This window comes from Mus pahari, chromosome 2, assembly GCF_900095145.1.
Source record: "Mus pahari chromosome 2, PAHARI_EIJ_v1.1, whole genome shotgun sequence".
Lineage (NCBI taxonomy): Eukaryota > Metazoa > Chordata > Mammalia > Rodentia > Muridae > Mus > Mus pahari.
The window spans coordinates 134,745,043-134,767,032 of record NC_034591.1 but is presented as its reverse complement, the minus strand read 5'-3'; the positions used below and the strand labels follow the sequence as shown (position 1 = coordinate 134,767,032).

The window sequence follows — 21,990 nt, the reverse complement described above, 5'->3', positions numbered from 1 at the left end:
CCCTCTAGGATCCCCATCCTATCCCCTAGATGACCTGGTGGCAAGGCGACAGTCACCTTTGTTGTACACATTAGTGGGTAGTTGAACGCTGCTCATGGAGACATTCACCCTCAGGTTGCTGAAGTGCGCGTCGGACTCGAGAAGAAACTCAGCTCCCAGCTCCACGTAGTTGCCCTTGTCATCCTTCTCATTGATTAGTACCGAGTTGTAGTAGTTAAACTGAGGCGAAAAGGGAACAGGCCCAGAAGAGACAGCCAGGAGACAAAGAGGGGAGGGGAGGAAGGGAGTGAGGGGGAGAGTAAGAAGAGAAGGGAGGAGGGACCCATGGAAAGGAGCAGAAGTTTCAGGGGGAACCGGAAGTGAGGTGCAGGGTGGGGTGGGCAATGGCCTTGCAGAGCTCAGTTACATTGCCAGTGGTGGATGGAGATATAGAGTCACAACTCGCATGACAAGATAACTGGATCTGAAGGTTCACTGACTGGTTGGGGTCAGATTGGCCCAATCACTGCCTTGATTCCCCACTTGGTTTAGTGTATGTAGCAAAATTACAAGTCTGAGACAGACAGTCTGACAGACAGATGGAGACTCAGGGAGCCACAGGAGGCGAAGGACCTGGCGGACACTGTTCGATTCTTCCAGGTGGCGAGGGTGCTGGAGAGCCAGATGGCTTGAGGAGCCTCTGGGGCTCTGGCCTGCAAGTGGACCTGTGCCCTGTTCTGTTTCCTCCCCATAGGGTGGGAAGGCTGTGACCCAAGGGACGATGATCAGATCCATTTCTTCTGACTGCCCCCAACTCTGAGCCTCATACCTTAAGTCCCTCTAGAACTGTGGCCATAACACCCCTCCCAGTTCTACCTTGCTGACTTCTAGTCACTATTAGCTCTGTGAGCTCAGGCCCAGCCACGTTCCTCCCTGACTCCAGCCCTCACACGCCCTGAGAGCTGCTTCGTTTTCCGTCAGCTTGACACAAGTTTGGGCCATCTTGGCAGAGGGATCCTAGATTGAGACAAATGCCTCTATCTGATTGGCCTGGAGGCAAGTCTGTGGAAGTATTTCTTTGATTCATGATCAATGTGGGAGGGCCCAGTCCACGGTGACGAGTGCCACCCGTGGGCAGATGGTGAACGGTTACATAAGAAAGCAAACTGAGCGAACCAAGGGAAAAGCCCATAAAGCGGGGGTTTCCCTCCAGGGGTCTGCTGCAGTGTCTGCCTCCAGATTTTGCCTGGAATTCCCACCTTGGCTTCTGCGGCCACTGATGGTCTGTGACTGTGATGTGTAAGCCTAATCCTCCCCAAGCTGCTTTTGACCCTGGTGTTTACCACAGTAACGGAAAGCAACCAGGACACCCAGAATCCCAGACCAGATCTTAACCCTGGCTCCTCTCGTGTGATATCCTGACTGACTGTCCCCTGGACTCAGCGGGCTTGTCTTTGTCACCTCCTCACACAGCCTGAGCTTTCTTCTTCCTGTGTCTTCTGTTTCTCAGCACAGAGATGCCCCTTAGTGCTTCAGCTTCCCAAGTCCCCTCCAAGAGGCTATCCCTGCTTCACCACAGTTGGTCGGTCCCTCTTCCCTCTGCTTCCCAGGGCTCACTGACACCCCATCCCCCCCCCCCATGTTTATTCTATTCCTTCTTCGAGAGCCTTAGGAGGTGGGGAGAAAGCCTCACTGGCAAAGCCAGGGCACAGCCTGGCACAGGGACATAGAATGAGTGTCTGCTGCTCAGCTCTGTTCACAGCTGGTCCTCCAGCTGCCATGGGGGCGGGGCCTCCAGCTGCCATGGGGGGCGGGGCCTCCAGCTGCCATGGGGGGCGGGGCCTCCAGCTGCCATGGGGGCGGGGCGGAGCCAGCCAGCCTAGCACCCGCTCCCTAGAGGACTTACCACCAGAGATGCATTGAACTCATGATTCAGGTCAGCCTCCTCAGCGGCCTCCACCAGGCTCTGAGGGACAGGGCGCAAAGGGAAGGGAGCGTCACCAGCAATGGCTCTCCCCGGCCACCACAGCCCAAGCTCTCTGCTCTTCCCTCCCCTGTTCAAAGCCTCTGCTTTCTTCCCTCGGCCTTTCAGTCATGGGGATCATCCCTCCATGGTTGTTCTGAGTTGCTTAGGTAACCTCGCCCCTGAATATCTACAGAGCCTGGCTGGTAACAAGAGGTGTCCTCTTCCTCGTACGACATGTCTCCCCTGACACCTGTGGTGACTTTGTTAGTCTAAGACCCCACCCAGCCAGGTGCAGACCATCTACAGTCAGTAGAGTCTCTAAAAGGGTCCCCAGGCCAGTGCTGGGGACAGTGTCACCTCAACAGCCTCGACTTTCCTCCGCAGCATGGTCTCCATGTCCTCTGAGAACTTCTTCACCAGCTCCAAGCCATCCACCTCTTTGATCTTCAGACTAGGTTCTGCATCCTTGTACTTCTGGGCAGGGTAAAGATGGAACGAGGTACATCTTTGCTTGGGACCAGGGTGCAAACCTTATCAGCTCCCCTACCCATGGCCGTCAGTCTCCAGCTGTCTGCCTTCACATGTCCTTTGTCCAGGCCTCCAGACACAGGGCAGTTTTTATCCTCGGTGGGAGCTGACTGACATTTGACAGTGATTAAACTCGACGCCAGTCAGAGCCAGGCAGCTTGGGGGAGACTGGACACCGAGGGAGATGGGACACCAGCAGTCCCGGTCCTTGTACCTGCTGTGACACCCACGAAGGTGACAAAGAAGCAGCTTCTGTGTCCATTCACTGTTGCTCAGCTCCCAAGAACAGTACACCGTGTGTGTGTGTGTGTGTGTGTGTGTGTGTGCATGCGTGTGTGCATGCGTGTGCGTGCGTGTGCGTGTGTGTGTGCGTGTGTGTGTGCATGTGTGCGTGTGTGTGCGTGCGTGCGTGCGTGTGTGTGTGTGTGTGTGTGTGCACGCACGCACGTGCCTGCATCCTACTAAGAAATCCAGCTCAGCAGTTCCAGAAGAAGTGATGCTAGTAAGCCCAGGGGAGCCTAGGAACTGGCTTCAAATTCCTATCTGCTCAGGGACAATCCTTAGTGAGTCACCAATGACTCTTGGCCAGCCCTGTATACTGTTGGCCATGTGATCTTAGGCAGGCTACTCTGTAAGACATGATGCTTCTACAACTTTTGATAACGCTTTTACCCCTAATGATCACAATGCCTCCTCCTCTTCCTCACTTGGGGCTGCAGGGGTCACAACAGAATGGGGTGTTGTGAGGGCTCCTGGAGTCTTAGGTCTGCAGGAGACCCCAGGGTCCACCCTGGCTCCTCTCACTTTCTGTAGTATAAAGGGGGTGAGGGAGGGTGTCAGCGTGCTCAGGGCTGGCGGAAAAACCTAAGGATCCCATCACTTGCAAGGCGAAGAAGATGCCTCTTGGGACTGTGGTTAATCTGAATTAAAGCATGTCATACTCTCTTAGGTTATGATGTAACAGAAGGCAAGCCCTTGTGAACACGTCCAGGGGTCAGACACTGGAAAAAGATGCCATCATGAGCTGGCTGAGCACAGGCCAGCCAGGGATCAGCACTTGGGCACTTCATGAACAAGTGTGGCAGGACTGCCCTTCTGTCAGACCCAGTACGCCGGATGCTGCATGCCTGGGCACCACCTGGGTCCCGGGGCCACTGGAACTGCTCTAAATGCATAGAGGAAATTGATACCTGCTGCTGGAAGCTGGTGCGTCCAGGTTGCCTGATGGCCCGCCTGTCCCTCATGTCTGTGCTCTAATCAGCTTCTCTCTCTCTCTCTCTCTCTCTCTCTCTCTCTCTCTCTCTCTCTCTCTCTCTCTGACTCTTCCCAGGCATCCACACCAAGCCTCTGCCACCCACCCAATAGACCTCATGCGGGCCTAACCTTGTCCTTGGCTTCCTGAACATCTGAACTGACAGACTGCTCTTGACCCCACTGTTCACGCTGGTGAACCCCGTAAGTGGAGTCTCCCTGCACTCCATCTGAGACAAGGTCTCTCGGGCCTCCTACAGTTCTGATGCTGGGATGTCTATCTCTGGGAAGAGGCCCCCTGACTGTGTTTGAGCTCCCTGGGAGATGTCACTGACCTTCTGCAGCAGGAGAGAGCCTGAATATCTGGTCACTGTGTTGTACAGATTCCTGCCGAAGGTATCGGCCCACAGCTTCACTCTGCAGGACGGGAAAGTCTGTGTGTACATCCTTATCATAATCAAATGTCAGATCCAGAAAGGTGACAGCTCCATCACATACATGCAAAGCGGGCATCTAACACATAGACACAGACATCCATATCCACAAACACACACATACCAACACCCAGCATTCCTGTGATGAGTAGCTTTGTTAACTTGACACAACCTAGAAACAACCAGGAAGAGAGTAACAAAGACTGTCTACGTTGGTTTGTGCTGTGGCCGTGTCTATTGGGGGACTGTCTTAATTAATTGATCTGAGGCGTAGAGGAAACAGGATCTGAGTTCAGCATCTTCAGTGAGGTGGAGGTTAGCCTGATGAGATTTCAAAGAGAATTTTAGGTAGAGAGCCTAGAGGAGCGGAAAATGATTTCAAAGCTTGGCTTGCTGACCATAGGTGAGAATGTAAGGAAAGCAGCCTGAGATGAACCAGGGAGAGAGGAAGGTGATGCATATAGCTTGGGCCATGGCAAATGTGAGCCTTCGGACACAAGGTCACTGAGTGTCATTAGGTAGGTTGTACATCCCATGACCTTAGGGGCTGCCAGAGCACTGTACCTTGACAAACTCCCATGATGCTCCGGAAGAAGCACACATAGGCGTTGAATATGGAATCTGACAGGAAAGAGATCGGAAGGAGCCTTAGGGCATGCGTGGGACTGAGACACTGAGGGAAAACAGACTCTTGGCAAGAAAAGTGCATTGTATGGGTTAATCTGTGAAGGCAGGCTGTGGGACATCTTGTGGTTTCAGGGACATGCAGACGGCAAGGTTCTCTTGAAGGTGGCAGGAGAAAAAAATCACTCAGGAGCCCATGGGAAGCCAGCCTCTGTGCTCCAGGAATCAAGAGGTGGGATATCAAGAGAAAAGGGGAACACCTCAAGCCTCCAGCTGTGGGGGCCACAGTCTCCAGGATCGAGGATCGGGCGCCAGGGAGGTCTGTGGCAGCCTTGTGTAGGGAAGGCAAGTGGCCAAGGCTGAGGGCTGAGTGCGAGGTTCAACAGGGCAGGGGTGAAGGACTGCAAGGGACCGGGTGAGAGCGGGAGGAGAAGAGTGTGGTAGAGCCCTGCCCTCCTGGGAACAGAGGCAGCAGCGGCGCTTTGGGAGGTGGCTATCCTATGCTGCTCTCGAGGTTTCTGTGTGGATGGTCACCCTGGATGCCAGCCATCTTTGCTTGGCCCCCCTGCCATCCCGGAAATTGCTTTCTGGGATAAAGACTGCTTGCTCAGCTTGTGCAAGGCTGCAGCGGCTGGCTCAAAAGCCAGGCTGGCTCAGCAGTACAGATTCCAGCACTTTCATCTGTGGACCTGCACGCTTGGAGAATGGTATTACCACCCCCCCCCAAAGAGAGATTGACCGGACTGAAAGCCACCGTTGGAACAGTGCTGAGTTGAGTGGGGGTGGGGGGGAGTGGGGGTGGGGAGGGGAGGTCACCCAGTGTCATGGAAGCCCATTCTTCCCAAATCACAGACATGGCGCGGACCCCTGTCTTGTCAGCTGGGTACCAGCAGCTAGACACAGATGTGAACTGTGAAGAGTCAGTCTAGGACCCTGGACTCCATTTAGTGTTTGGAATGTTCCTGACTGGGGGAAAAAAAATAACCATCCAGGGAGATTGTATCAAATGTAAATTCTGAGTGTCAATGTTTTCCAAACACCAGTTTTAATGTGTGGTGCAGAACTGAAGCCTCGAAGGAGACAGGTATGGAGAGAGCAAGGCCAATAGATGCCATCCTGAGTCCCTAGACAAAGCCCTGGTGTAGGCACCAGCCTGCCTATCCATTCACAGCCCTTTTACCCCTTTGTGGTGTCCAAGCACAGTCACCCCACGAGGCCTGGGGGTGTGACACAAAGGTCGTTTCCAGCACCACTGCAGCCCAGACCCAGGCCACCTTGCAGTTTATTCTCCCTGCTGGGTGCCTGCGTTCTCATCTACACCCACCCCCACCTCCCCAACATCAACTACACATAGCCAGAGGGTAAAGACAGGTGAACTCCAAAATCAGGAAGGATACGAGGAGGCTGGGGTCGGAGAGGGCGGCGGGTAGGAAGGAAAGACTCTCTGAGAGGCCGGCCAGAGGGAGGAGGTGTCAAGAGGGTCTTCAGGGTAGGATTAAAGTCAAGGCTCACGTTTCCAGAGGAACTGTGGTCTGGCCCCTCACAGTAGGCAGGGAGGTGTCCGACAGCAGCAGCCACAGGATGATTGGCATCTTCCCCAGAAAGGTCCATGCTGCTGTCCACCGTCCACTGTGGTCTTGGTTGTGGCTGGAGGACAACGTGGGGCATCTTGCCATGGTGTTCCCACTGGGGAAGGGGGAGGGGGAAGAGGACAGAGCCCCTGCTGGGTGATAACTTGTTGCCACAGGAACTCCTGGGCATGCAAGTGTTCTGCCTGTTGGCCAGTCCCGAGTTAGAGATGCTGCCTCCAGCTGCAGCGGGGCAGAAGGTCCACCCCAGGTGATCAAAGGGGAAGGCAGTGAGCAAGCAGCCCCTCTAATCCACTGGCCTCTCCTCTAATCCTTTCTTGTCAGAGGAGGGGCTGATGCAGGAGTGGGGTGACCTCGGCAGGATTGCCCTGATTCCAGCTCTGAGCAGCTGGGCCAGCGTGCCCTTCTGCTCCAAAGAGGCCAACCACTATCCACAGAAGAGCAACCTCTGAGCTGGAGAGAAGGAGGATGCCCACCCTGGTCACCGAGTTTGTTCAGAGCTGTGCTAGCCCCAGACCCTGAAGGAACCTCGTAGCCCTTTGAGCATTCCCTAGGAGGGGGATGGTCAGCCCACTTTGTGGGACTAGGTTCTGGGGGTGCTGAGACGGAAGAAGGTGGTATGGTTCATGTTTCCAGGTCTGGAGCTTTGGGGCCAGCCAATCACGACCAGCAAGCACAGAGAATACCCTAGCAACCTGGAGGTCTGCCTTCCTTGGAGGTGCACATCCCGTTATTCTGACAACGCCTCTGGAAACCTAGGACCCTACCTTCCCATGCTGTGCACACACACTTCTCTGCAAACAATGCGCCCGAGGTTTGACCTGCTCCAAGGTAAACCTATGAGACAGAGCTTCGCTGTCTCCCCTGGAAGCCATCACCCCATCTCCTGTCTTTGATTTTGACTGCCTCATTTTAGTCAAATGTCATTGTCACCCTTTTGTCATGGTCTCACCTTACTTAACATAGTGTCCTTAGTTCACATGTGTAACACGCATCAGAAGGAGTTCTTCCCAAGGCTGCATCGCACTGCTGTGAGTATATACATTTTGCTTGACCATTCAGCTCTCAGTGGACATTTGGTCAGCCACCACATTAGGCAAATCCTCTTTTTTCCCTCTACCTTGCAGCCCTCAGCCTGTACTGGCCCTTGGGAGGACATGTCCCTTTACTTCCTGGTCAGCTTCATCAGACATTCATCATATGTGTCACCTGTTTTCCTTGCGTCCTGCCCCACCAAGAGCTCCTGTCAATCAGCTGTGCTTGGGTTATCACATGATGTCCCTGTACGTCCTGTGAGTCTTGTCTGACAGCTGGTCTCCTTGGCCCTGATCCCATCCCATATCAACCTGCAATTTAAAAATGCAGTGACTCTTTGAAAATGTAAGGCCTTTGTCTTCAGTCTGCTCAGGGGACCCTGTGTCTGCCACCTGACTGCAGCTTTTGTTTTGTTCTTAATTTTTTTATTAGATGTTTTCTTTATTTACATTTCAAATGTTATCCCCTTTCCTGGTTTCCCCTCAAAAAAAAAAACAAAAAAAAAAAACAAAAAAAACAAAAACCTATCCCATCCTCCCTCCCCCTGCTCACCAACCCACCCACTCCTGCTTCCCTGTCCTGATATTCCCCTACACTAGGGCATCGAGCCCTCCCAGGACCAAGGGCCTTTCCTTCCACTGATGTCCAACAAGGCCATCCTCTGCTACATATGTGGCAGGAACCATGGGTCCCTCCATGTGTGCTCTTTGGTTGGTGGTTTAGTCCCAGGGAGCTCTGGGGGTACTGGTTGGTTCATATTGTGGTTCCTCCTATGGGGTTACAAACCCCTTCAGCTCCTTGGGTACTTTCTCTAACTCCTCCACTGGGGACCCTGTGCTCAGTCCAATGGTTGGCTGAGAGCATCCAACTCTGTACGTGTAGGGCACTGGCAGAGCCTCTCAGGAGACAACTATATAAGGCTCCTGTCAGCAAGCACTTTTTGGTATCCACAATATTGTCTGGGTTTGGTAACTGTATATGGGCTGGATCCCCAGGTGGGGCACTCTCTGGATGGCCTTTCCTTCAGCCTCTGCTCCACATTTTGTCTCTGTATCTCCACCCATGGATATTTTTACCCCCTTCTAAGAAGGACCGAAATAGCCACACTTTGGTCTTCCTTCTTCTTGAGCTTCGTGTGGTCTGTGAATTGTACCTTGGGTATTCCAAGCTTCCAGGCTAATATCCACTTATCAGTGAGTACATACCAAGTGTGTTCTTTTGTGAATGGGTTATCCAACTCAGGATGATATTTTCTAGTTCCATCCATTTGCCTAAGAATTCATGAATTTATTATTTTTAATAGCTGAGTAGTACTCCATTGTGTAAATGTACCACATTTTCTATATCTATTCGTTTGTTGAGGGGCATCTGGGTTCTTTCCAACTTCTGGTTATTATAAATAAGGCTGTTATGAATATAGTGGAGCATGTGTCCTTATTACAAGTTGGAACATCTTCTGGGTATATGCCCAGGAGTGATATAGCTGGGTCCTCAGGTAGTACTGTGTCCAATTTTCTGAGGAACTGCCAAACTGATTTCCAGAGTGGTTGTACCAGCTTGCAATCCCACCAGCAATGGAGGAGTATTCCACTTTTTCCACACCCTCACCAGCATCTGCTGTCACCTGAGTTTTTGATCTTAGCCATCCTGACTGCTATGAGGTGGAATCTCAGGGTTGTTTTGATTTGCATTTCCCTGATGACTAAGGATGTTGAACATTTCTTTAGGTGCTTCTCGGCCAGTAGGTATTCCTCAGTTGATAATTCTTTGTTTAGCTCTGTACCCCATTTTTGATAGGGTTATTTGGTTCTCTGGAGTCTAACTTGTTGAGTTTTTTGTATATATTGGATATTAGCCTTCTATCAGATGTAGGATTGTTCACGATCTTTTTCCAATTTGTTGGTCGCCATTTTGTCCTATTGACAGTGTCCTTTGCCTTACAGAAGCTTTACGATTTTATGAGATCACATTTGTCAATTTTTGATCTTAGTGCATAAGATATTGGTGTTCTGTTCAGGAACATTTCCCCTGTGACCATGTGTTCAAGGCTCTTCCGCACTTTCTTTTCTATTAGTTTCAGTGTATCTGGTTTTATGTGGAGGACCTTGATCCAGTTGGACTTGAGATTTGTACAGGGAAATAAGAATGGATCAATTTACATTCTTCTGTTGACTGCCAGTTGAACTAGTACCATATGTTGAAAATGCTGTCTTTTTCCCACTGGATGGTTTTAGCTTCTTTGTCAAAGATCAAGTAACCATAGGTGTGTGGGTTCATTTCTGGGTCTTCAATTTTATTCCATTGATCTACTTGCCTGTCCCTGTACCAATACCATGCAGTTTTACTGCAGTTTACAAGGTACCACACCCACTGGGCCTGGCTTCCTCCCTGTTTCAGTCCCCCTCCCTGCTGTGCTCCCTGCTGTTCTTTGGGCACATCTGGTGAGCACTGCTTCAGGGCCTCAACTACGGACTCAGTGGCCCCCTCTGTGGCTCTGTCTACAATGCTGCCCCTCTCCTTCCCCTGCCTGGCTCCCTCACTTGGGTCAAGTGTCATTCAGCTGCAGTTTGTCTTGATTCTGGAACAGCAGGTGAAAGGGAGGGATGGTTTCTGTCCATGGTCCTGGAGGCAGGATGGGCTTCTGGGAAGGGCCCGGGTTGCCTCTCTCAAGTCAGGAAGCAAAAGGGAAATGAGGCTCACTGGCAACACACACACACACACACACACACACACACATGCACACGCACACGCACACGCACACCCACACGCACACACACACAGAGAGAGAGAGAGAGAGAGAGAGAGAGAGAGAGAGAGAGAGAGAGAACCAGAGAAATACTTCAGGGCTTGGGGACTGCTCTGCAGTGTGTTGTCATGCCCAGTGACATTCCATTGGAGAAAAGTGAGTTTTCCCATCTCAGCAGGCATCAGTAGCAAACAGCTTCCTGGTCATACCAAGGGGTTTGTGTCCACTTCTTCTTTAGAGGATTTTTTTCTTCTCCAATTTGGGTATATTTGCAGTTGTTATCCTAGATGGATCTTCCCAATCAGGGATTTGCCATTTGAAATCTGAGATGACCTGATCAGAGCCATCATTACAGAGTCTCATCATTCAGGTGACAACAACCTGATTTATTGTTGTTTTGAAACAAGATCTCATGCATCCAGGATGGCTTTGAAGTCACTGACCAACAGTGGCTGTGAACTTCAGATCCCCCTGCTTCTACCTCCTGATTGCAAATGAAAACACTCATATGTGCACACACAGACACGTGCACACACTGACATGTGAACACACACAAACACAAAGGCACCACATTTACATGCAAACACTTATAAGCACACATGAAGATACACAAACATTTATACACGCATGGACATATGCATGCACAATATATTGGTTACTTTTCTGTTGTAATAAAACATCATGGCTAAGGCTACTGAAATAAGAAAAATTCAATATCTCGCCAGAAGGCTAGAGGCAGGTGGTCTCAGAATTGGCTAATTCAGGTCAAAGCTGCCACCAAGGATCCAAGTTCCTTGCACTGTCATCATCTGTCATTCTCAGAATTTTGGATTGTCCAGATGTTGAAATTGTTCCAGGCACTGCACATATAATAACATCTTGACAGAGGAGAGAGATTAATTTTTCTGTAGGTCTCTTCTGTCTGGTAAACAGACTTTGATTTACCTGTCTTTAGGCCTACAGCATTCTCTACCCATGCTGGAGGTAGCCAAGGAATAGGACACGATGACTAAGTTAGAGCAGTCACAGCTTCCTCCTGGATGAGGCTAGGGCTACTCCCCAAAAGAATGTAGACACACAAGCAATTCCAGAAAACCTAGGGTCTGCTAGGATGGAGGCAGGGTGGGGAAGGGCAGCTGCCTGCCATAGAACAGAGTGGCAAGAAGTGGTTGATCAGATACACACTTGGCAACAGGGAAGTAGCGATGCAGCATTGCTGGGAAATGTAGCGATGTAGCGTTGTATCTGGTTGGAAAACTAAAATCTAGTTCATAACACAATAGCATTGACAGAAATGAAAAAAATATAGGGGACTATTTTTCACAATGCAAAAACCACTAATAGGAAAATTATAACATACTTCATGAGCGATATGAGCATGTGTACAGAAACACTATTAAGGGGGGAGGGTGCCGATGAACAACAGACGGGAAGAAAGCGTTTCTGTCCCAGCCATCAACTGACTCAAGTGAGAACTTATGAAGAATTACAACCAACATGGAAGAGCACGTAGCCCACGGGAAAATAAGGACATATGTTAGTCAAGCTTTTCCTACAAGATCTTCTATAAAGAGTTGTCATTCCAGCTGCAGCAGGGGCATAGACCTTCAGCCATGTTCCACCAGAGTGGCTGGAGATGCTGTGTGGTCCAAGGAAGAGTCCTGGGGCTTGGGAACATCTGTCCCACAGCTCTTCCTTTGAGAATAAATAAGCTGACCATGGCCATCACAAGTTCTATGTAAAAGGTATTCTTTGCGGAAAAACCCCAGGTCTGCCCACGTCCAACATGGATACTACACAGAGAAGCAAATAAACGTGATGAGGGAAGGTGTCAGATAAGAAAGTTTCAGAATCACATTTTTATGGAGTTTAAGATAAGAATCCACGGCAGCATGAGTCAGGGCAGTAGCATCTCATGGTGGGAAATCCCAGGTACTAACCTACACGCCCCTAAGTCTGGCCTGCAGAAACCTGCACTTCAAGTCTGGTTTGAGTTCTCTGGCCGAGAATATAATTAGCATAGCCAATGAGCCAAGATCCCGGTTCCTTCTTGGAAACATCTGATACGCCACCAGTGAATCCCTGAAGGTTACCTGCCAGTGCAGGAAGGGCTCCTCGGATTGTTTGAACTCCAGAAACACAGTTGCTTTAAGTTGAATGGTGTCACCTCTTGGAAACACGTGTCAAAGTCCTGGCTTTCCAAGACCCTAGAGTATGTCCTGGTTTGGAAACAGGACCACACTGTAACTGATCAAGGTGAGGTCTTGCAGCTGACTGGATCCTAACCCAACGTGGCTGATGTCCTTGCAGAAAGGGGCATTTGGACACAGCAAGGAGAGCAATGTGTGTAGATGATGACAGGGATGCTGTGACACTGTGTGTGTGCACACGCACACACTTGTATATAAAAGTATGTATATGTGCATGTGTGTACAGTGGGTCTGAATGTGTGTATCACATCCTCACATGTGTAAGAAATTAAAAAAAAAAAAGCTAAGGGAGAGGTCCACCTGGGGGAATTGGCCAAGTAAGGAATACCAGTTGTCGACGAGCAGTGGTGGCGCACACCATTAATCCCAGCACTTGGGAGGCAGAGGCAGGTGGATTTCTGAGTTGGAGGCCAGCCTGGTCTACAGAGTGAGTTCCAGGACAGCCAGGGCTACACAGAGAAACCCTGTCTCAAAAACAAACAAACAAACAAAAAACAAAAAAAGAATACCAGTTGCTAGTTGCCAACTGGCATAGAGCAGAGTTTTCTCCCTGGTCTTGGAGAGCGAGAGAGCGAGAGAGCGAGAGAGCGGGAGAGTGGGAGAGCGAGAGAGCGAGAGAGCGAGAGAGCGAGAGAGCGAGTGAGAGAGAGAGAGAGAGAGAGAGAGAGAGAGAGAGAGAGAGAGCCCTGCTGACGCTTTGGTCTGGATTGTTGGACTGAGAGCTGTGAGACAGTACACTTAGGTTTCTATTGTTAAAGGGACCCAGTCGGTGGCATGTGTTTAGGAAGCTCCAGAAAGAGAGTCGGTGTGCCAACAGATCGTGGATCACCCTCCTTGGTAGCAACCTTTCTCTATGCACCCATCCCATTCTCACAGAAGGAAAAGCAAAGGGTCACTTCTCCACAGCAAGGGAATAACAGCAGCTGGAGTGTGTGGGAGTGTGTGGGGTGTTCAGAGTGGAATGTTTAAGGATGGGGGTTGGGGGAAGTCATGTGAGATGACAAGCAAGGTCACTGCTTTCCTCTGACCGCATCCATCAGGAAGAGCAGGTAGGTGCCGATCCACCAGTGATAAAGCTAGGGATAATAGAACAAAGGTGGTAAAGGGATTTGTGAAGGATGCTGGAAACAGACTGAAGGTGTGTGTGTGTGTGTGTGTGTGTGTGTGTGCGCGTGCACACACACATGCGTGCCCACATGTGCACTCACGTGCCTGTGTATATGGGCCTGAATGTGTGGTATCACACCTTTGTCTATTTGTGCTCTGGAGAAGTTGAGAACTTAAAGAAAACGCTAGAAGAGGGGCCCGGGCGGGGGAACTGGCTCTTTAAAGAATCCCCCAAATTTCTCCTTCTCTCCTCATAGGCTCACTTTCTTAATTATGCCTGTAGGGCACATTTAGATGCCAGAAGGAGAAGCAGCAGCTTTATAAATAAACCCAGACTTCTAAGGGTTGACTAATGCCTGAGCCCTTAGCTGGAGGAGAAAGGTGTGTGGTGTCTGGGAAGGAAGGGTTCAGCCCAAAAGAGGCTGCTGAGGGCTGCAGGCCTGTATCTGCACCCCAAAGCTGCCTCTTTGGGCAGCTCCACACTGGGCTTGTGTCTGTGACATTCTTCCTTACACTCAACATCCTACCCAGCACCTATGCCCAAAGTGGTACAGTTGTACCAAGCTGAACACAAAAGTCATCAAGAGAGGTGGGCAGGCGCTGCTCGGCTGATCCCATGTACAGATGCACTAGGATGGCTTAGAACCGCCCCCACACAGCCTGTTTAGGGAGGACCCACGCTAGGCTTTCCAAGGGAGGCTTAGTCCTCAGATCCAGAGGATGGCAGAACTGGATGGGAATGGGAGGCTACCCACTGACCTCCCAGGAGTCCCCTTTCCTGGTCCAGGGAAGCTGCCTCCGGGTGGCTGTGGACAGAGGGTGATGGTCGTTTCTTACTCTCCTGTTGCAGTGACCTCTCTAACCTTATATCTGAACCAAAGGGGTGGGGCCAAACAGAGAGAGGCTAGATGTGGAGACTGGAAGATATCACATGTGGTCCAAGTCTCCTTCAGTAGAGATAAATGCGCCTAGAAAGTGTATCACCTGACTTTCATCGCGGTAAAGCAGAGACTCGGCCTGGCTGGAAGTCAGGCTCCCTGTCTGAGGTGAGCCACTCGTCTGCAGCCTGGTTTCTTTCTGCAGCCTGGTTTCTTCCAGGCAGTTCTTCTAAGGCTGGTGTTAATTTCATGGCTGAGTGACGCAGTCCCTAGGGCTGACTGAGTGGCTGGGTGTCTATGGTGGTCCATACAGGAACCATTTGTCCTTGTTCCCCAAGGACAGTCCAAGGTTATATCTAGTGTCATTTCCTACAGTTGACGTTTAGAAGCATCTCAGTTAGGGCGTGTCTGCCCTTTCGGTAGACTGCAAGATGGTACCCAAGAAGAAAGAAGATTTCATTCTTCAGCATCCTTAACTTACAGAACCTATGGACAAGTCATTCTTCTCCTCAGAGTAGGGTGCTGAGCCAGCTGGAGGAGGCTCTACATGGTTCCTAAGCCAGAGACCATGCCATCTTCCTGGCTCACCAGTTGTCTAATGTCAGCATCCATGAGGTATTGGACTACCTAGCTCATGGCTCTTGGAGTCTCAAACTGTAGAGGCATATTCCTTATCAAGTCCTCTACCTCACTCTGCACATAGAGAAGCGGAGTATTCCCTCGCTAACCACAGGTGATCTAGAATGAAACCTTGCCAGTTTTGTTTCCTAAATCTTAAAAAAAAACCTTGAGCCTTTGTGAACAAACAAGTAAACAAAACACCCAACAACCACCGTCCTTTCCTACTTGGCTACTGCCATGGCCCCAGCCTTCCAGAGGGATCTCTATGGCTGTTATGCATTTAGATGTCTCCAAAAGACCGTCGTTCAATGTTTTGTTCCACTCCCTTGATGCTAACGGAAGATGAGGGAGCCTTTAAGGGGATAGGGCATAGTTGGCAGAAGTTAGGTTACTGGGGTGTACCTTCCAAGAGGACACTGGGATCCCTGGGTCTTCCCTGCGTGTCTCTACCCCGCAGCATCTTCCTCTATCCCATGCAGTCACCATGATGTGAGCTTTGCGTTTTCCTGCAGGCCCAAAGCACTGGAGCTATCAGATGCGGTCACAAGGTCCACCATGAGCATGGTAACTCTCCACCATCTCCCATAACGCTGATTTACCTGGATGGATCCTCACGGAGGTTGCCAAAGGTCCACCTGTCACAGCTGCCTGTGCTCTATTGTACGGTCCCCCTCCTCAGCTGTGAGGGAGCGGAGGGGAGACGAGGATCAGAGCATCCCTGTCTCCTGGAATCCACGCATGACCTCACTGTCTGTAAGTCCAGAGTGCTTTCTTCAGTCACACCTCCTAACTTCTAGCACACAAGCTTCTACTGTTTCCTGCCCACAGCGAACCCCCCTGACTGTTCTCTGCCTTCCTAACTTTGCGTCGAGCACCGACCTCTGTCCTTTGGATCAGCTCCTTCACCATCCTCAGGGGCTGCTCAGGTGTCACGTCCTCTGGGAACTCTTCCTACCTTGCTTCCTATTTGCTTCATGTTGCTCACAACCTCTCAAGCTCAATAACGATTACCCTGCTGATAGTTTTATAACTCATCTCCTTCCATCCTGGCCTGTGAGGTGTGTTCAGTGCCACTCACAGCCTGTGCAGAGGGCAGATGCATACTGATACACAAGCAAATGGTACAGAGGTTGGGAAACACAGCCCATTCCTGGTAGCTGGAAAGGCAGGCGTATTTCCTGGATGTCTCAGGCCACACAGGTACAGCACTCTGACCCATTTTGAGTTAATTGGAGGACTGGGAAAGGCAGTGAGGAGAATGGGAAGCTACTGAGATTCCAGGGCCAAGACTGGCTGCCTCTTAACTAACATGGCTGTCTGACATAGATCAGTTGGCAGCACCTGCTGGGGCGTGGCCCTGAATGTGAGGAGGCTTGCTCCAGAATAGAGCCCCTTATCCTTCCAGGGCTCACCATCATGGAGGTTGGAAACACGCCTCTCTCTTTCCCTGGAAATAGTAGAAGAACACAATTGGGAATCAACTTAAGGAGCCCAGGAGCCTGAAAAGCCATCAGTAAATATAAGACTGTCACATGGGCCATTTAAGAGAGGACTCTGGGTAGTGATAAAGAAGAGCTGGGCCAAGCCTCCCCTTTGACATCGAGTGAGGCACACTCTCTGGAGTTGCTGTGAACAGCCACTGCTGTTGCTAAACATGTGGGCTGTGAGTTGTGTCAACTCTAGGCTAAGGAGCTCCCAGACACTCATCCCAATCCTTACGAGGTAGGAGACAGGTGGAATCCAGGTCATTCCTGCTCAGTGCAGTGTCTAGCACAGCATGTCTGGGGGTGAGGAGCTCAGGACAGCCCAATCTTGAGCCTGCCATCTTGGTCTCAAACCCTGGAATGACGTAGGTGCCAGTGTGCTGTGTACACCAGACAGATGGTGGGGGGTAAGGACAGATCTCCAACAGGAGTTGAACCTGTTGAGTGGCTGGTAGGTATGCACAGCCACTAGACATGCCACAAAGAATGCCAGGGCCTGTGTTGTCCCATGTCTGTAAAGCTGGGCTCCAGTTAACTCCTGACTCTCCCTATATGGCTGCGAGGCTCATCATAGCCTTTTTCACAAATATTTTGGGCTCTCCCCTTGGTCCTCACACTTCTGGGGAAACTGTCAGCACTGGCTCACAACTCCTTCTCTTGCCCACTTAGAACATCCTTTACTTCCATCCCGCCACACCCCTAGTCAACTTGCCAGGCTTTGAATTCTGTGCACTTCTTTCTGCAGCAGCTCTGGACTCAGCCTAAGCTGCATTGGGAGCTGGCTCAGAGCTCCTCTCCCTCTGTGCAGTCTGCCTGGCCCTTGGAGACCATTCATTACCAACAGCGATCTGCTTTTCTTCTCCCCGCTGGTGTTTGAGACCACAGTCTGCACACACGGTTTGTATTTGTGTACTTTCCACGGAGCCCTAAGCTGTTGGGAGACATTATTCAGAACTAAATTTGGTGAAAATCTGTCTGGATAAGCAAGGTTGGGTTAAACATACCAAGGATCTGTAACCGCCCCTCTCGCACCCTGATTGTAAGAGGGGGTGCCAAGCACTCGCAATCTGCGAGTTACACCAGAGAGACTCACTAATATGTGCAGCCAGCCAACTTCATATGACACAGCATGACTACAGCTGGCTGGCTGGCTCAATACTCCAAAGCCCCGGGGTGCGAGCTGACTCCTTTGAAAACAGGGAAAGAGGCCATGTCTAGATGGAGCAGACATTATTTGGGTGGGGTGGGGTGGTGGTGATATGGGGGAGACTTCTTTGCTGCAAGTATGAGTGAGCAGTGGGTTTGGCCACATGACCTGGAGACCTCAGTCCTCTATGACACCCCAGCACACCAGGCAGGCTTGTCTCCTCTGCACCTATGCAGCCTGGTGGCTGAAGGTGACAAAGACTGGGCCTTGGTGCTCATTTTCTAGGTACCCTTCCCATCCTTAGTACCACTCACAGGGCCCATGCAAACAACCCAGCGTGTAAAAATGGCAGTCTCTCTTTAAGACCCATGAGAGAGACTAGGACGGCTAAGGTTCCTAGGACTGGGGTTTGTTGAGGAGAGGCACGCTGTCTTCTGATCTGTCAGCTGTCCCAGTGTGTGAAAGCAGAACACTACCAGCAATGTGAGTCCTTAGGGAACTTCTTCAGCCTGGAACATCTTTGCCCTGGGCCTTCCTCTCTTTTTAATTGTAAATTTTCTATACTTTATGTGCTACGATTTCTCTTCTTATGAACTAGTTTTTAGATAACTTCTCACATGTATGCAATGTATACCAGCCACTTTGACCCCCACTCCCCTATCATCTCTGTCAACACTTTTCCCACAAGTCTAAGTTCCTGTCTAGTCATTGTTTTGTGACTCATGGGAATGGCAGGGCCATCTGTGTGCCCATGATTTAGAACTACCTGATGGAATCTGGTGGGCTCAGCAATGGTACACATCTAAGACAACCCAGTGCTTCCTCTCCCAAAGCCTACCAATCGCTGCTGTTATTTGGGAGGTAAAGGGTGGGTCCTGTGAGCTCCTCCTCTTCCATGATAGGATGTCTTGTGTGGGTCCCATGCAGGTACCTACAGCTATGAGGGAATGGCCTGAATAGTCTGTCAGGTTCAAACAGTGGTATTTGCAGCCTTGTGCTCTATTCTCTGGCTCTTGCTTGCTTCTACCCCATCTCCTGCAATGTTTCCTGAGTCTGATGGATGGTGGTATGTCTTCTTTGGGGCTATAGGCCTAGCTTTTGAAAGGGCTGGAAACAGCTGGTTGCAAATGGCTAAGGAGCAATAGGGCTGGCTGCATGCTAGACAGTTCTTGAAGATGCGCACACAGTTTTTCTCCTCCTGCAGTGGCCACCTTGCCTGGTCTATGTGGGGAGGTGGAGTGGCATGTCTTTAGAATGTTTGGAGCCAATATGTTACTGAACAGTATGGCCTTCTCTGACTTAGCAAGTCAAATGGTGCTTGCTGTAGTTTAGATTTGAAATGTCCTGCAAGACCTATGTATAAAGGCTTTGGTCCCCAAAACATGTGATGTTATTGGGAGGCAAAGACAGTGTGACAGAAAGACATTTAGGGGCATGCCCTTGAAGGGAATACTAGGGCCCTGTCTAGTTAGGGTTACTGTTGCTATGATAAAACACCACGATCAAAAGCAAGTGGGGGGAGGAAAGGGTTTATTCGGCTTACAGTTCCACACTGTAGTACATCGCTGAAGAAAGCCCAGACAGAAACTCGAGTAGGGCCAGAACCTGGAGGCAAGAGCTGATGCAGAGGCCATACAGAGGTGCTGCTTACTGGCTTGTTCCATATGGTTTGTTCAGTCTGCTTTCTTAAAGGACCCATGACCACTAGCCCAGGAGTGACCCCACCCACAATAGACTGGGCCACCCCCCATCAATCACTAATTAAGGAAATGCCTACAGCTGCATTTTATGGAGACATTTACTTCCAACTGAGCGTTTCTTCTTTCAGATAACACTCGTTTGTTATCTCCTTTCTGTTTCTTTGCTTTCTGGCTGGCACAAAACAAACAGCTCTGTTCTACCATGGCCTTCTGCCTCATATCAATGGACCCCACACTGGGAGAGCCAAGGCAACCGGACTAAAGTCTTGGAAACTGTGTGCCAAGGCAAAGCGTTTCTTCTTTAAGTGGATCCAGCTCAGGTTTGTTGCCACGATGACAGGGACATTCTGCAAGTCAGGGGCAGTCATCATCCTATCCAGGGTTACAGTGACATCAGCACTGCAGCCCAAGGAGTCCCTTCATAAAGAAGGGGCAGGGCTACTTCCACTGCATCAATGAAATAGGGGAAGCATAGCAAGGCAACCCTCAGGCACATGCTGTCAAGGTGTGATGGTAGGAAGCCCCTCCTGCAGCTGTTGGTCCTTCCCACTGGCTGGCATGCAGCCCTGGGCCATGACAATTTAGTGCTCTGGACTCTGTGAAGTCTCTCACTTCATAAACAAGGTGTCCTGCCCAGGAGTTGAAGGCGGGGCCACGGGACTCCACTCATGCTCCAACTTCTACTCCTTTGGCTCTGGAAGGTGACACTTGTACTGCATGAAGCTGCCTTTAGCTACAGTATCCCCTACCCCCACCCCCTGAAACTCAAGATTAAAACTGCTGCTGGGGCAGAGACCCTGAAGGGAGGGCGGCCAACCTGAATTTGAGGTGAGGAGGGGCATGGGAAGATGAAATGCTGGTTTACTTAGGAAGCTCTGTCCTGGGGGGTCTAGAAAACCCTCTCATCTGCCTCTTCCTGTGTCCTCAGGAGAAGCACCTGCAGATGGCCGTCCACCCTGAGTGTCCTGCAGGTGGCCATCTTTGTTCTAAATGAATCTGCCCATCACCTTTGAGATGACTTGCTACAGTGGATGACAGAGATGTGTCGCTTTGTTAAAACATACCACTGGAGCATTGGCCTGAAAAGGCTGTCCTCTGACCTCGTGGCCCTGGCTTGCTCTGTTGGACAGCTGTGGCAGCTGCTTTACTTATTCATGTGAAGAAAGGGAGCCTATTTTATGAAACGAAGCCATTCATTGCCTCAAACACATTAGAAATGTTAAGAATGAAATTTATCTTTCCCTGGCGACAGAAGGAACTTTAAAGTGCAAGTACAGTTTTAAATCTTTTCCTTTATTTTGCTTTTTATTTATTTTTATCACCAAATCACATTCCCAGCCCTCACAGATTATTTTTAAAGACTGGCCACTGGCCAAATAACATTGCTTTTATAAAGTGCTAGGGATTGAACCAAGAGCCTCGTGTTAGGCTCTATCCTGTGTGTGCTCTACCATGGAGGTACACCCTAGACTAATAGTGCTCCCATTTTAGTGAGCACATTGGAAAGCGACACTTTCCCATGGTTCAGGACCACAGAACCATGGATGTCTCTTGCCCTATTCTCCCCATCAGACTACAGCGGTGTGCATACTCACTGTCAAGCACTTGAGATCCCCATGAGTTCAGCACAGTGCGGCTGTGGACCCACCCCTTCCAGAGGCCAGCACAGCCGATGCACAGCCCATGTGCTGTGAGGATTAGCAGATGCCAACCCCTCTTCAGCCCAGCTTCCTTCCTCAGGGGAAAGCATGCCCTCCTGAGGGAGAGGTGGTGTCCCAGCAGCCCTGCGCTGCTCTCAGGAGAGAGGGCAAGGGTCCAAGCTTCCGGGCTTGGGTACGGGAAGCTGAAAGGAAACCTGCACCCCACCCTAGCCTCCACTTTAAATTCTCCACGGACAGTAAGATTCAACTCTAAAGCACTAACCCGAAGGCCTTTTTATGACCCAGGAGTAACTAGGACAGTAAAGACAAAGCTTTATTCATTGTGAATACTCAGCAGGCTGATGCCACACGCACTGTTGGGGGGATGCAAGGTGGGCTGCTGTCCCCGCTAGGATTTTGCTTATCTCTCTGCACAGGACATAGCAGCAAGCTCTACAGAGCTTGGAGAATCTTCGACTTTCTGTCCCGGAATAGCCACTACCCATTCTCATGCGACATTTTCTAACTGTGTCTGTCTGAAAGTCAACTTGAATTGAGAAACAGAGTGTTGCTTCAAGCCTGAGCCGCTGTTGACACTTAGAACGAATCACCTTCTAGATGAAAGCTGGCTAGAAATGTCTTCAGAAAGATTCTTCCTCCAAAGGCTCAGATCAAACATGCCAAATGGAGCTTTACAAATAAAAGGCTGACTTTGGTAAAGAAAAGTCCTCATTGCTTCCAAAACCACGAAACCCTTAGTAGGCAACTTGTGGGGTAATATTGCCCCCTGGTGGTTATCAAGCACCATGGCACACAGAGCCCAACACTGAGAAACTGCGTTCTCTACCCTGAGCTAGTCTATTAATAAACAGCTCTGAGAACATCCCTTCCCATGAAAAACCCTACTCTTCTTAAAATGGCCTCACAAATGGAGGGGAAATGGAATCTCACATGACCTGGCCAGAACCATCTAACTATTCAACTTGTAGTACCAAGTAAGTGGGAGGGTGTGAGGTTTTTTAAAAACAAGGAACAAAAGCCCCAGACATCA

The 21,990-nt window shown here is 50.3% G+C and overlaps 1 protein-coding gene across 2 annotated transcripts in view; it reads right to left on the bottom strand.

Annotated features, from left to right (window-relative positions):
• Positions 1 to 6,634, bottom strand: part of Cacna2d4 (calcium voltage-gated channel auxiliary subunit alpha2delta 4) — a 115,038-nt gene extending 108,404 nt beyond the window's left edge. The window contains exons 1-5 of one of the 2 annotated variants that reach the window (XM_021190563.1): positions 6,295 to 6,634; positions 4,060 to 4,141; positions 2,303 to 2,419; positions 1,886 to 1,945; positions 57 to 219 (exon numbers count right to left, since the gene is read on the bottom strand). In XM_021190563.1, coding sequence (XP_021046222.1) covers positions 57 to 219; positions 1,886 to 1,945; positions 2,303 to 2,419; positions 4,060 to 4,141; positions 6,295 to 6,458 — 586 coding nt within the window. In that variant the 5' untranslated portion in view covers positions 6,459 to 6,634. The remainder of the gene's footprint in view (positions 1 to 56; positions 220 to 1,885; positions 1,946 to 2,302; positions 2,420 to 4,059; positions 4,142 to 6,294) is intronic. The other variant, XM_021190565.2, reaches the window with a different exon arrangement.
• Positions 6,635 to 21,990: the final 15,356 nt, after the last annotated feature.